This window comes from Epinephelus fuscoguttatus, linkage group LG2, assembly GCF_011397635.1.
Source record: "Epinephelus fuscoguttatus linkage group LG2, E.fuscoguttatus.final_Chr_v1".
Lineage (NCBI taxonomy): Eukaryota > Metazoa > Chordata > Actinopteri > Perciformes > Serranidae > Epinephelus > Epinephelus fuscoguttatus.
In genome coordinates this window covers 32,911,228-32,926,723 of record NC_064753.1, presented here as the reverse complement: position 1 = coordinate 32,926,723, position 15,496 = coordinate 32,911,228, and the positions used below count along the sequence as shown (strand labels likewise).

General features: G+C 40.1%; 2 protein-coding genes across 2 annotated transcripts in view; both read left to right on the top strand.

Annotated features, from left to right (window-relative positions):
* The window catches only part of LOC125902822 (ephrin-B2a-like), a 250,422-nt gene extending 235,885 nt beyond the window's left edge, over window positions 1-14,537 (top strand). Inside the window, exon 6 of the mRNA XM_049599452.1 lies at window positions 11,227-14,537. The gene's annotated coding sequence lies outside the window, so the exon portion shown is untranslated. The remainder of the gene's footprint in view (window positions 1-11,226) is intronic.
* Window positions 1-14,537, top strand: part of gpc5a (glypican 5a) — a 226,018-nt gene extending 211,481 nt beyond the window's left edge. Inside the window, exon 9 of the mRNA XM_049599439.1 lies at window positions 8,672-14,537. Within this exon, the coding sequence (XP_049455396.1) occupies window positions 8,672-8,829 (158 nt within the window). The 3' untranslated portion in view covers window positions 8,830-14,537. The remainder of the gene's footprint in view (window positions 1-8,671) is intronic.
* Window positions 14,538-15,496: the final 959 nt, after the last annotated feature.

The following is a 15,496-nucleotide window of genomic DNA, read 5'->3' as shown; positions in this document are numbered from 1 at the left end:
CAATATGACCACAATAAGCATTCATTGTTTTTCAGAGAGCTGTATTCTGGTCAGGGTGGAAAAGCCTCTGAAGCAGCATTTTAATGTGAAGTAGGATACTCATTTTAGGCTTCACAAGTGCATCAACATTAGGTGAGCAAAGTCATTGGAGCCTTTGGCAGGCTGGTTTTGGCCCATGAGTTGTATGTTTGACAACCCTGCTCTCAACGCTGGTATTCCTTTCCCTTTTTTTTTCTTTTTCTTTTTTTTTTTTTTCAATAGAGCATCCTCTTAAAAAACTTTTCTTGGACACTTATTAGTATTTGCCCCAAAGCGTCCACCATCTTTCCAGCTGCAGCTCCATCTTCATGGCTTCTCCCATCTCCCTGTCCTGTCGCTCTGGCTGGTTGAAGTAAAATGCATCACTTGAGGTGCAACAGCGACCTATGATGACAAATTAGAGATGTAGGTATTTAGAATTTAACAACACTAAATTCATAGCAGTGAAATATTTTACTTTGAAAACCATGTATTTGAAGTCAATTTTAATATTGTTTTCTCCTTCTTTACAAACTTCATGTCCAAAACTTAAGTTAACTAAAGAACTTAAACTTAGAGATTCGGGTTGCTTTTAATTTCACTAAGTACTTATTATTGAAATTTAAACACCACTATATTCATAGCAGTTAAATATTTTACTTCTCTACTACAATCTGAATTTATTTGTTTTGAATTAATCTCTGTGAAATTATAGTATGAAATTAATTAAATGTATTGATTTTTTTTTTGTTTTGTTTTTTGAAGATCTGAATTTAAGCAATTAAATCTGAGCATCCTGGACCTCTCTTTTATTTATTTATTTTTCTATTAAAATGTTAAAAAAAATAAATCAATTTTTGGATCTGAAATTTGTGAAGAAGGAGAAAACTATTAAAATTCAGCTTTTGAAATTGCAAATCAGGAAATGTCACATTTTAATTTCATAGAAGTAAATTAAGAACAAATTCAGATGATGGTTTTCAAATCAAATATTTCACTGCTGTGAGTTTAGTGTTGTTTAAATTTCAATATTAAGTACACAGTGTTTGTTAATATTCAAATACAAAACTCACGTCTCTTATTTGCCTCCAGACACCAAAACTCTGGTCACCTGCAAAACACAGGGAGCAGTCCCTGGCAGTGACAGGATTAATCAGCATTTTGTGAACTCAGCCCAATTGCCAGCAGAAAAATGCTAGCATTGTACATGTCTGTAAATATGATACATGCATGTTACATTCATACATTTAATTTGTATGAAACAGTTCAGATTATAAGTATAAAAGCTGAGTTTCTCATCAGTAGGATAAGAGTATGGTGGACGGTGAGATATTTAGTGTGAGGTTGCTGCCAAGTGGCAAAGAGCAGCAAACCACTGTTTAGAGACCAATGAAGGCTGGTGTTTTTTATTGGGAGTTTGGGACAAGTCCAGCTGTCTTTACAGGACAAAAGCAGGTATTTAAAGCCAGAACATGATGATGTCCTAACACTTACCAAGTGTTGTTTGTGCCTTAACTTAACCACACATGTCAACCACAGCATTATCACAACATAAAGTTAAAAATTAAAACCCAAAGAAATGAAAAGTTTTAGTTATATGTTAAAGTCCTGCACTCCAGCTTTAACTTTTTTAGAAGAATTATTTGTTTTCATACTTTAATGCTTATATTTCCTTCTAGTATCTGTAGTATAATAAATACCCTGTATATACACATTAAATATGCAGGTTATATTCATTTATCTGTTGTTCAAAAGCCCTTAAACATTACTCTTAATATTTTATGTTTTTGTTTTTGTCTCAAAGCACTTTGTGTGATTTTAAAACAAATAGTGCAGTTTTGTATTCTCGTCTGTCAAGGTCAGACCTCATGTCACTGACTGTGTTTGAGGTTTTACTTTCTCGGCATGAGCTGCTCTGTGTTTCCTCGGCAGTTACAATTCAAAAGTGGTTTCAGTGGTGCCGAATTTATTCATGTGAAAGATACATTCTGTCATTCTGTCTACAGCTTGTTGCTGCGTTGGAAAACTTCAAGCTTTGGTAAGAGGAATTGATTTAGGTGTTGAAGTTCAATGCTCCTGGGTGCAAAACTCAGACGGACTATCTGTGAGCTGTAGACCTTCAAATCGCTGTCCTGGGGATGCCTTGGGAGTGAATCGATAGGCAGTTAATTTCAAGACACACTCAGATGCTCTAATGGTAGCTCATGTATGAGCCCTTACGTGTAGAAGAGGCAGTTAGTGATAAACATTTTTTATTTCTACAGTCAAATTTGATGAATTCTGCAAGTTAGAAATCAAAAGGACCATTGATGAACTTTAATGCAAACAATGCAATTATATTATATTAGGTTAGGTTATATGAGATTAGACTATACTGATCCTCTGAGGGAAATTCAGCCATTACAGCAACAAGTAATTGTTGTGGATCCCGCTTTGGGGAAAGGAATTGCAGGCTATTTCTGCTGCACCATAAAAAGTGGAATTGAAGTCCACAGAGTACAAATAGCCTCTGCAGCGGGTCTTATTTTATTCTGCTAGTAAGATAAAGTTTGATAACAGAGCCTTTATAGACTCTTAAAGGGTCTGGGTTAGACTAATCCTGCCCACAACAGACTTATGACCCTTGGGCCTAAGCGAGAAACTCCAAAGTCCTGGAGCAGCTGGTCATCTATTGGGGTTCAGCTTTACTCCTTCCCTGCGGGGATGAACCTAGATGGAGTCTGAGGTGCACTGAGGTAACATCAACACGGCTTAGAGAGATGCTCTGCTTCACTCAGACAGGGACACTCACCATATTCTCTCCTTCTACAGGAAGATGGATGTAGACAGCTGGTGTGGCGCGGTTGTCTGAATTGATATCCGTTTTTGTTAAGGTGTAATTCTCAAAGGTGTAGACGACAGTTGGGGGTGTTTGAGTTCAAGTGCAGGCAATTTGGGGTATATGTTGTAAAGGTCAGAGGAAAAAAGCTCATGCTCTGTTTTTAACGTTTAAGTCATTGTCTCATATACTGTATGTATTGTCTTGGTTAAATGTTGTCCTTACACTTGTACTCCTCACTGTGAGAGGCAAAATCAGAATCAACAAAGTGACCTTTTACTAAGCCCCGCCTCTTTGTGATGGTCTGACAAGCTGTCAGAGTAAGCATGGAGCCCACACTGTAAGTAACTGCACTCCCTGAAGAAATATCATCATATTTTTGGATAAAGTAAACGGTGATTCCAGAGAGAAGCAGACAGAGGTGTTTGAAGGATATATCCAGGATGTCAAACTGACTCAGCAACAACAACAGGTTAAAAAGACAAAGATAGTTAGAAGCTAAAGCCGAACTATAGGCTACAGATCACAGTGTAAAAGTGAACCACCACATCACTGCTCATCGCCACACAAGACAATGAACATAAAGGGAAACTTTGCTGATATTGAACCAGCTGTGTGTCATCGCAGTGTGTGCAGATGAACCGTGTTTGGCTTCGCCCCTGTGCCGCTGCCAGCACCTGGACCTCCGCTGCCGGACGGGCAGGGATCTCTGGGGGAAGTCAAACAACGTTCACCTGCGCACAATGTGATAACACACAGCTGGTTGAAAATCAGCAAAGTTCCCCTGCTTCCCTTCACTGGTTCCTGTACAGCAGGGTCGGTCTTTGTTTCACTGTTATAATCATTAAAAAAGCAAAAGCAGCATGTGTATACATTCAGTAGGCTATATCTTCAGTAGCTAGCTAGCTAACCCTACACTTTTCAGGGTTTGATTTTGGTTTTGGAACAGGGAAGAAATGTATATCTTTTTCCAACCTCTCCAGGTAACAAGTATCATTAATACACGACGTGCCCCAGGCACAACATTTAGCTCCAAATCCACAAAACCAGCCTGAAAATGAAGGAAATCTGAAACAACTGCATTAGAGTCAATGAAGCACAGCTGTGTTGTTGTTGGACCCTGGTCTGAGCCGGTCTGATGCTACGTTATGATTGGCTAGTCTGTGTCCAGGGGCGGGACTTAGCAAAGGGTTGGTTACCTTTCTGTATAATCATCCTATCTACCTCATCTCCGCTTATCCGAACTTATTTATATATTATTATTTTTAGTGTTGAGTCCAGCTGTGAGGGATTGACAGCAAACGTTTTCTGCTGTGATTACATACAATCTATATTTAGCTACATGGTAACACAAAAAAAACAGAATTAAACACTTAGATGTAAGTGTTTAAATGAAACTGTAAAACAAAGTAGAGACATCACAATGTGCCAGCCAGTAAAACCCACTTGGATATGCGTTATGAAAAGCAAATATTTGAATATGTACTTTGTAATAATGGCAGTGATAGAACGTGAAAAAGTGCAGTATGTGAGATGGTCGTGTAAAAATTATTAAATTTGAAAGTCTGTGAATGTCATAATGAATAATAACTCAATGAATGTATCATTCAGCGATGGTCACGGTTTGGTATTTTGAAAGGCCTCAGAGTCCTTCACTGTCTGTCTGCAGGCATGTGAGGAGGCTCCATGGTGTCTGAAGGTTAAGATACTGTAAGATGAAGACCTTGTAGATGTTCAGAGTCCAATTGTAAAGCAAGGGTTACACAACTTTTTATTTCTCTAGGATGGTGTGATTTCACGTGTATCTGTATGACTGAGGAGAAACTGGAGCTTTTCCCAGCTGACACTGGGCGAGAGGCAAGGTACACCCTGGACAGGTCACCAGTGCTGACACATAGAGACAGACAACTATTCTTTGTCACATTCACACCTACGGGCAGTTTCATATCTTGAGTCACATGTCTTTGGACTGTGGGAGGAAGGCAGAGAACTTGGAGAAAGCCCACACTGACACAGGGAGAACATGCAAACTTCACACAGAAGGGCCCCAGCCAGTCTGTGGGTTCAAATCTGGAACCCTGGTGCTGTGAGGCGACAGTGCTAACCACTGCACCACTGTGCCACCCTTGTGTTTGCAAATTATGTGACCATACGAAGCAAATTAGGTTGAGACTCAGAAATGACCTTTGAGGTACATATTGTGTAGTATTGAGAATAGAGAATGAGTCAGGAGTCACCAAACAGGACGTCCTAGTATCCCAGTGGTTAAGCTGCATGCCATATAACTGCAATGATTAGCTCTTCATCCCTCTAACTCTTCTGCTGTCCCCTCTGCCTATGTCTCTTCTCTTATTTTAAAATAAAAGCAAAATACTATAAAAAGAAATTAATAAAAAAAAAGGGAAATGAGTCACTCAGGATGTTAAATCAATGCAGAAATGAAAAGAAACATATTTCCTGCAAAGACATCCATCTGTTGCTCAATACTCTTTTAAAGCATTATGATTTGTAATGACCGTGTGTGCGTTCATCCTTAATACCTCTGCATAAACATGGCTGTTGACACAAAGGAGCACCCAAGATGCTCTCTGCTGCACCTCAAGGGACGAGATGGAGGCTGAAGGTGCTCCCTAGTTGCATCGGCTCACTATAAATAGGGTGGTGGGAAATCAACAAACTCCCTTAATGGTGTAGTGGGAGCACTAATGTATTGCAGCTGTGAAAGATGTGTAAAGTGTTATGGCCACAGTTATAATTATGAGGGAAAAAAACAGAAATGCATATGAGTTAGTTCACAATGTTAAGGGAATGGTGGTGAATCTTTGAGGCACTTGGGATTCAAAGAGTGGTTTGTAATCAGCTTCTTTCACTTTGTAAACATTTAAAATTGAGTTAAAATGACCTTTCCTTTGAAAAGACTGTTGCATCTGCACTTGCTAATTTTCTTGCAATGTTCTATATTTATCCTTTGCCCACGACAAAAAAAAAAAAAAAACAAGCCAGCAATAAGCTGATCATATTAAGTATTTCATGTACAACCACAGCCTGAGCATATTCCCTTTGTGCCATAAAGCTCCACTGTTGTCCAGAGACTGTTGAAACACAAAAATCATTACCATTCACATGGGCGCTGTAGTTAGTTCAGAGTCAAGTGTGGACTTGAGTCATATGACTTGGACTTGATTCAGACTGCCTTTAGTGAAGACAGATGATGGTGTCACCTGCAACTGAGCTGGTCAAATTGCCAGTGGCTGGTTTTAGAACATAAAGCGTGTCCACTGGTTGAGTCAAAATGGATGGAGACAGTGTGTCGCTTCCTGTGATGACTGTCCCCGCCAAGCCCTCTGATTCTTAACGGTGTGCCTGTGTCAGATGGTGGGTCACCGCTGCTCCTGGCTATATGTGCTTATGCCCCGCCCACACACACATTCTCACTGACTAAATAATTGGTGCTGGTCAGTGGCATGCACAGACTTTTTGAAGGGCAGGGGCGAAAAGAAAAAAAGGGCACATACAGCGCGTTCTCACCACTGAAGAGGGCACTAAGTTCCGCGTGTTTTCGAGGGCACTTTAGACATGTTTAGCGGCAATTGCTCTAAGACTGCAAGGGAAGCTCAGCTTCCCCTAAAATGTCAAAAAAATAAGTTGTCAAATATGTACTGTTGTGTTTACATTTCATTGACTAAATATGTGCTAGAACGCGTTCAACTTTTGTTCAGAATCAGCTACTTATCACAGGTCACTGATGTGACTTTTTTCTCATTCATTCCCGTAGCATCACAGTGCATTAAACAGTGGAAGCTCAGCGTCCAAAGACTTCAGTGGGGAAGCATAGAGTGAGTTGTTCCACTGCAGCGAAACTAGACAGTCATTGGATAAATGCTTGGTTTTGTCCCGCCCATCGGACACTCAGCGTCTCTGGGGGTCTATGGGACAGTGGGCTGGCCTCAGCTGGCCTGGACGCTGGGCTTCTGCATGATGATTGGATGATCTGTCTGAGGCTGAATCCCTTTTTGATTGACAGCGAAATGAGTGAATCAGCAATCTTGAAATATAAACCACCACCGGAGCATTTTTCAGTTTCATTCCGTTGTTCCGAGTTGATCTGGAGACGTTTCTAATCCTCTTAGTGACTTTTTCTTTGTTAAAAACGACTAGCTACAAATCTAGCATCTTTTTCTGGTGTTAGTGGAGACTGTACTCGTGTTTGGAGACTCTGACTTTTGTTGCTCTGCAGTTACTGTCCCCAACGAGCAGCGAGTGCTGCTGTGAGCCCCTCCACCGTCCCAAAGCACTCACAGGCAGTCACACTAGCCTCGCGCAGGAGCCCCAGAGGGTAGAATTTACGTATAAATAAACGGACACATTTTATGATGTAGGCCGAAAATGAGCTTCCCCTCCTTGAAAGACCAACAGCCGCCACTGGTTTATATGTTATACAAATGGCACATTATATAGCCTTAAAACAGACTAACTAGACAGACTACTCAAGTTAGTTTGTAGTTAGGATCAGCATCCACGAGAACTGTGTAGATTCAACGTTGGACTGTGAAGAACACACAGACACATGGATATATTAAGGAAATAAATCCCTGGGGGGGTCTGGGGCTCCTCCCCCAGAACATTTTCAATTAAGTAGATGCCATTTCCTGTATTCTAGTGCATTTTAACGCCATATTAGCCCCAGATAATCCAAACTGGTTCTGTGAGATATAGTTCTGGCTCAATATAGATCAAAAAAGGGCCTAACATAAAAGTCATTGCAACAGTAATGTTTCATAGTATTTCTTGTTCTTAATAGTCTTCTGGAGTTTAGTGTGTTTTTCCACCCAAGAGAGCAGTTGTGTTTTGGCAACCAGGAGGGCACTTAAGCATACGTTTTTACCAGCCAAGAGGGCAGTTTATCATGTTTTAACCAGCCAAGAGGGCAGTTTAGTGTGTTTTTTCCACCCAAGAGGGCAGTTTAGTGTGTTTTTTCCACCCAAGAAGGCAGTTTAGTGCATTTTGGCTCCCAGGAGGGCACTTTAGTGCGCATTTTGGCTCCCAGGAGGGCACTTTAGCGTGCATTTTGGCTCCCAGGAGGGCACTTTAGCAAGCGTTTTTCAACAACTGGGCCACAAATAATTTCATGCCACTTCATTTCCTGAATGAACTTAAATCAACACTATATATTCTTTCACGTACAAAAACGTGTGGGTGGAAACTAGTTTAAGCAAATAACTACAAATTATAATTATAAATACAAAATTTAAAAAGCATTCATGATTTTTGTAAATTCAATATATTTCTCTGTTGTTAAAATGGCATTACATTTGGTGAAAAGTGCAATATGACGTGTACAGGACTCGAAATTTTAGCACTTGGGATTGAAGTGCAAAGACTTTTTGACTCACTTGTGACTTGCGAAACAATCATATCTGCCGTACACACTCATACTGCCACTGATAGTTGCTAGAAAACCAAATATGTATTAATCCACCACTGAAAATAGTCCCTAACGGATAGACTATTACTCCTCTTTAAGTAACGTCTGCCAAAAACTTCAGTGCCCAGATGCTGTACAAAATGTTTTAACCTACTTTAAAAATGAAACTCTGTATGTCTGACCCATTTTTAGGATTGAATGTGCTCAGGGCTGAGTATCACAGACAGAGGGAAGTCAGATAGTATTGAGACACTGACTAACACACTGTTGGTTTTGGCTTTTTCATGGGAGTTATTGACAAGAAAACAGATTTAACATGGTGAACACGGCAGTACACTACCTCTTCCACCATGTTACACCGATAACGAGCATCCTTCTCACTGACCTGTTGGTTTCTCCTCTCTTCTCAGTGAGTCCAGATGTGACCAGCGATCACAAACATCATCATCATCATCATTACCCACCTGCCGAGGATTCAGTTATTGGGGGCAGATCCAGGAGCCTTGGACTGACGGGGGCCATCTGGGCCTTGATATTGCCTTGTTTACATATGCTCCTGGCCTTGTAACAGCTGCCCTTTCTGCAGCATGAAACTTTGAAGACTGGATTTCAGGCTTATTTATCCAGAAACCAGTGGACAAAACAAGCTCTGATATGTAACGGAGCACCACTTCCACACAGTGCAGGACACGGTAGAAGTGAATGTGACTGATCGTGTGGAAATGACAAGACACCGTGGCTTACGTAAGACAGCATATGGTTCAGCTTTGCCAATGTTAATTATTCTTTACTCGGCATTCATTAACACTAAAAATTACTTATTTATAACAGCTGATTTCAAGAGTAACTACAGCGCAAGTTGTAAAAGATTGGTATTAATTTAATTGTATTTCTACGCATAATATATATGGTCTGTGGATGTATATATGAAAGCATTAATTTGCATCTGCATATCATACTGTAATGCACTCTACACAGTGCAGATTGTACTCATTTTAAGTGGGGTTTTAAAACTGCTGTGAAGATCAAAGTAATCTGAAAGGTTACTTTTGATGTTGGATTTGAATTTGGAAAAAATCTCCACAGCTTTTGCAGTTGCAATATTTTTACAAACTCAAATTAAAATGGCCTGTTATTCTAATACCGTCCCAGGAATCCCTTCTGCGTATAATCCTCTAACATTTTTTATGCAGAAGTGCTTCAATTATTGGGGAAAACCTGCAGGAATGTCTCAGATGTGGACCTTATGTTCTTGTGGATTTTGCTCGAACCACGAATAATTCCAGACATTTGCTTCCTTTCATTTGTAATAGCTGCCATGCTGTCCAGAGTCCATTTAATTGGCACATTTCAATTGCAAAATTGACCTGTAATGCTACCGCTGAGAGAAACGGTGAAAGGAGAGGGGTGGGCAGGTAGAAGTGGGGGGCAAGTGAGATGTGAATTCATACTCCTTTCTTCTTTAGGAATAGATTAGTTTCTTCAGGAGTCTATTATCATCTTTCAAACTCAATCCTCCTCTGCCTTCATAGGCCTGGATGGGAGCTGATAGCTCCTGGAGCCACTGGTGAGGAAGAATCCAATTGCTCCTGCCTGCTACCTGATGCATACTGCTGTTGTGTTACTGGCAGGTTTCTGTGCAGAGGAAAAGAAAAACGATTTGTTTCACATATGTCATGCATGTCTGGTCAATGCCTGAAAGAGAAAAGTACTCAACGGTACCGAAAATTGGTTCTTTGGCTCACATATCCTGGGAAGCTACTTATAGAGCTGAAGAAATAATCCTACTGAGATGCTGCAGGAGCTAAAATAATACTATTTAAAACCAAATTTCACTATTCATACACGGCATATATGTGTATATACATACACATCACAGAAATAAACATGAAAACATTAAAGCTGCTACTGTAAATACACGACAGAGTAAGAATTAACATAAATATTCAATTAGGGCTCAAAACAGCCAAAGGTACAATCTCCTCAGGTACTCTGTTTGATCATATATGCATAGGCACAGATCTCGGTGCGGACGCAGGGGACACGTCTCCCTCAATATGTGCATTTGTTCCCCCCAGTAAGATGTAAGAATTGATAGAATGCAACTCTGAGTTGCAACAAAGCCTCCGGTAAAATGGGGGGCAGCATGCAACCTCAAAAACAGTGGTTGCAATCCGCCATAAAACAGGAAATGAGTCCTGGGGTTAAACTGGAGTAAACACGGCAGAAGCTGCTCCAATACAGCTGCAAATTAGTGAGAAAAATGTAAACCAAAAGGTGGAATTAAGGTATTTGAGTATTAGTATTAGGACCACGGTTAAGAAAAATACTAATCAGAGATTTTGAGAATTAAGTCGTAATATTACGGGAAAAAAATGTATGAGAATAAAGTCATAACAGAACAGGTTCCCTCAAGTCATATGCATTTTACCATTTCCTGACAGTCCACTGTAGCCTACAGTTATTTAAACTAGGGCTGCCCCTGACTAATAATTTTCCTAGTTGACCAATAGTCGTCATTTAGGGCCATTAGTCGACTAGTCGCCCACATGTTTTCAGTTATTAAATGATATATTTTGGGCGGGGCAACACAATGGTTTGAGTTGAAGGTGTGAGAAAGAATAGTATCAGTAACATTGTTAACACTGTGCTACATTACAGAGAAATACAAAACCGTACTAATGAACCTTCATTAATATAGGCCTATATTTTATCTACAAGTGCACGTCACACACTGAGCGAGCCGCCTGTTAATGACGCTGTCGGCAAAGCAGTAATGATTGTGCTAAGTGGCTAATGGGCATGTAGCTACTTCCATGTTTCAGATGATACGTCATGTTTGTAGTCGACCAATGAAGATGAGTTTACATATCACCTTGGGTTCATCCTTCACCTTCTCAAAATGATCCCACACTTTGGATTTCCTGCCCGACATGTTATTAACCAGCCTGTGGAATAACCGCAGGTACCAGGTCTGTAAATTAACACGTCTCCTGTCTGACTGCTGAGCGTGGACACTTCCTGTGTCTGTCCTTTCAAATTAAATTCCCACATGGTCCAGTCATATAGGTTTTGATTTATTTTGACAAAGCACAGTTCCTGATAGAGTTTCAGGGGTTTTTTTTGTTTGGTTTTTCTGTGACTAAGCAACCAATGAAATTTTGCAGACTAATGACCTCTCTAGTCTCCTATTAGGGGGCAGCCCTGTTGTAAACTAGTAAAAAGTTTGGACTGCAGTGTGCGTCCTCCCTCTGTGGTAGCTCTGTGTCGCTGTGTGTTCTTCCCACTGAAAAGCTCAAGGAAGCAGCTGTAAGCTGCATTTTGTTGGAGGCGGTGAGGATAACATTTGTGTGGACAATATAACCACACAGCCACTCAGTAATGGTGAGATTTATGACTGATCAGAAGTGTTTGTAGTTAGTTTCCACCCCCAATAAAGATTAGCACACAGCCGCTTCCATAAACTCTGTCTTGTCCACAGACGGGCCCAAACAGAGTAAAGCAATAACGTAGTGCACAGCAGACTGAGAGGGCAGGTAGAGTTTTTTCTTGAAACATCACAAATTTATTCCCATTAAAGTATTTTACTCTTGTAATATTTTAACTTTTCTCTCTAAATATTACAACTACATAAAAATAAAAAGCAATGAGTGGCCAGCTCACTCAGTAAAAGTCCATGGTACCGGCAGACAGTCCAAAAAAATCATCCGAGGCACTCTGACCGTAGTTAAAAATCCTCTATTAATACATGGATAAACCAGCTAGAGAGTCTTCATCAGGGTGTAAAAGAGACTCTCTAATTGAAATGTGTTGGTCAATCCATGTATTAGTAAAGGATTTTTTAACTGCAGTCAGAGTGCCTCGGATGCTTTTTTTGGACTACCTGCCTGTACCATGGACTTTTACACTCTGTGAGCTGGCCTTAGAGCTTTAACCCAGTGCAGCACTCCCTATTTTTTCCTCATTATTACAGCTTTATTCTCAACTTCTCAGAGAACACAGATTTGTGGGATATGTTTTGAATGTGCAGATTTTTTTTAACATGAACAGAGATGTTAATGAAACACATATGAACTGTTAAAGCTTGCTAATTGATTAAAAGGAGATAATGCATCATTGACATGAATAGGTGCCACATTTAAAGAGGTTACTTCCCAAAAGAAAAGAGACAAGATGGAAGAGTAAATCATAGCCTTTGTGCTTTGACATAGCAGGGATAACAAAAATGAGGAAGGTTGATGTACAGGAAAACAAATACTTAAAGCAATACAGAATGCCTGAGAGCCTTACTGCATTATATCCCATTTATATTTTGAATTCTGTGTTTTCCTTTACATTAATAAAGACATTTCCACCTTAAATTGGGGCACAAAAATTCAACAGAATGCAGAAAATGAAGCATTTGACACCTAAAACTTTGCAGGTGAGGACCCCAAGTCCACCCCACTTAATGTTTCCCCCAAATTTTGAATCTAAATCTGCGCCCTTGCATATCTGATATGATGTGATCATAGCCTGTGACCTTCCTCATGCTGCAGTTGTCCTAAGGCCTGCATAGTAATTGTTGTCATCAGTCATTTTCACCTTTAATACACCAGATAAGAGTTTTTATCATGATTTAATGTCAAGGCTGTTTTAGCAACTGAAGCCGTTGAGTAGCTCGGAGCTTTTTCATCTACCGTCTCAAGGTTTATAAATGATAACTTTGAGATGAATATAAAATTCATCACTTTTTCTATCTGTTGAATTAATGTCTTGTATTTGAGGCTTTTGTTTTGGGGTTAGATTCTCGGACAACAATAGTCGCGGCTTAACAACCTTAACACAGTCGTTCCACTACCTAACAAGTCGTGACTTCTCCCCCAGATGTATTACATCACAAGTTGGCACCATCAAAGTCAGTGCTGTCGTCATTTGAACAGCTGTGTTAATGACACCCGTAAAAAAATAGGGTTCACTCTCTAACTAGATAACAGGCAGCTGGCACCGAGACAAAGGTGCCTTGAGGCTAAATATCAGATGTCAGGTTACACTGGTGTTCCTGTACTTCAAGAAAAGAGTTCAATTTGATGTCTTATGTGATTATTATGGCTCCATATTAAAACAGTTATCAGAGGACGGGACGGAAAGGGGCCAGATGCTGATGATGATGCCGGTGTCGTGATGTTTACCCACAGCCAGACAGGTGTCATCCTGCAGGCACTGCAATGTGTCAGACCCTGTTGAACACCATGTTTACTCACTATCATTATGTTTGGGGGGTGAATGCGTTATTTGAATAATGAAAAAAGAAAATTCCAATACACGCAGCTCGGTTTGTCCCTGGCTGTAATTTCCCTCAGATGTTTTTTAAACCATGTATTTTTAAAAGAAAACTTCTTTTTTATCACAACTTTAACATTCATAGCTTGTGTTGTTGGTTCAATCTGTTGTAACATTGTACTCACCCAAAGTAATTGCTGAGATCTTCTAGCGCAACAATATTGCTGAAAATAGGTCAGACATTGCAACAAATGATCAGACAGGTTGAAAACAAACCCCTGCTTTGGTAAAAGTTGTTTGAAAGAGAAAATAAAGGCAAGCAATAAGATAATTATCAAGGCTGTCCAGTGTAGATGTCAATCACACTTTACAGACTGACTTCCTGGTTCAACTTTGACCCACCCTTCTTGCTGTAGTTGTGCACACTTTTCTTTGCAGTGATTGCTGGCGACATTGGCAAATGAATAAAGCTTCTGATTTTCTCCCTGCTTCTATTTGTTGCCCCATTGGACCTGATTTTTTTAGCAGTGTTCTCAGATCTCAGCAGTTGTCTGGATGAGACTTTTCCTTTAAGTTCATCAGTTACTAGTTTGTACATGAATGTCTGTTTGATGTAGTCATATAATAACTCCATGAATTTACTTGAAGCCTGTTTTCCAGCAGAATCCTGAGGCTTTGGGTTGTCATCCATCCTTTTTCCCCAACCGTCCTTTTACTGAATAACTCTCCTTGACTCTGTCTGGGGGATCTCAAAGTGTTTCCAGGCCTGCTGACAGATGTAATCCAGGATTTCATGTTTCCTTGTGACTTTAAAATGATTTCCTCTCCTGCGTAAATCACTGCTTTTCCCTGGAAACCGTGAATTCTCAACATAACTGAAATTTAAAAGGCAAATGTTAGCATAATTAATCAGAGAATGGTGTATATTTCTGTTCCTACCTTTTTAATATATATTAGATGACATGTTGATCTTTTTTTTTAATAAAATACTGAAAAATAAAGATTATACAACAACTCCTGGTGATTCACTGCTGATTGACGGTTTGTGACACCTAAAGCTATTTGGGTGAGAAATTGCATCCTGTTGTTTCGCCATGATCTCAAGCACCTCACTCTGCCAGGCTGTGCCCTCATCTCCACACCTTGAATCTGTGATCTCACCCTTTGGTCCTGTCCGTAGGTGTGAGTTGGAAAAAGGATTTGAGCGGTAAAATGAAATTTTTGTTCATTTACAGCTCAGCTCTGTCCTCAGCCTGTACAGCCAGTGTCCTCATGGCAGCTGGTTTCACTGGTGAATAGAAAACTCTGTAGGGATGATGCTTTACTGTAGGCTGAGCATCGCACTCATCAATAAACCTGTGGGATTTTTCCATTGGATTTTGGATTATTGCTGAAAATAAGCTCTGTGGCAAACAAACATTTATGATACTTCCACTTGTTGTTCAGCAAGATAATCTTAACAAATAAACACCACTTTAATGATTATTGAAGCCTAAATGCAAAAGCCAGAAGTAAAAAGCTAACAGCTATAAATGAACTACACTACAGTCACATGACCTATCGTCACCACCGTAGCAAGACAGTAAAGGTGTGCTTTGCGAGGCTCAGTATGATGACCTTCTATAGTCTCATTCAGCCACCTGTGACCTACTGCCTTTTTCTGCCGCAAAGAAGCTTCGAAGTTCACAAATGAGGTATTTACTATTGTATTTTATGTCGTAAAACAAAATGTGAAAGTCTCTTAGGGCGCATTCACACCAGGATAATCAAGGAGACTTGGTTTTATTGGGCAGGGAATGCCGAAAAATTTCACACCTTCATTTGGTCCGGTTCACTTTCAAACTGCACTTTTTAGAGCAGAACAAAATGCCGGACCACGTCATGCAGTTACAACAGCTGCTCGTTAAGGGACGGTATGGCGTGAAATGAGCCCCTGACCAGGAAGGAAAAAAAAAAACACAAAGAAGAAGAAG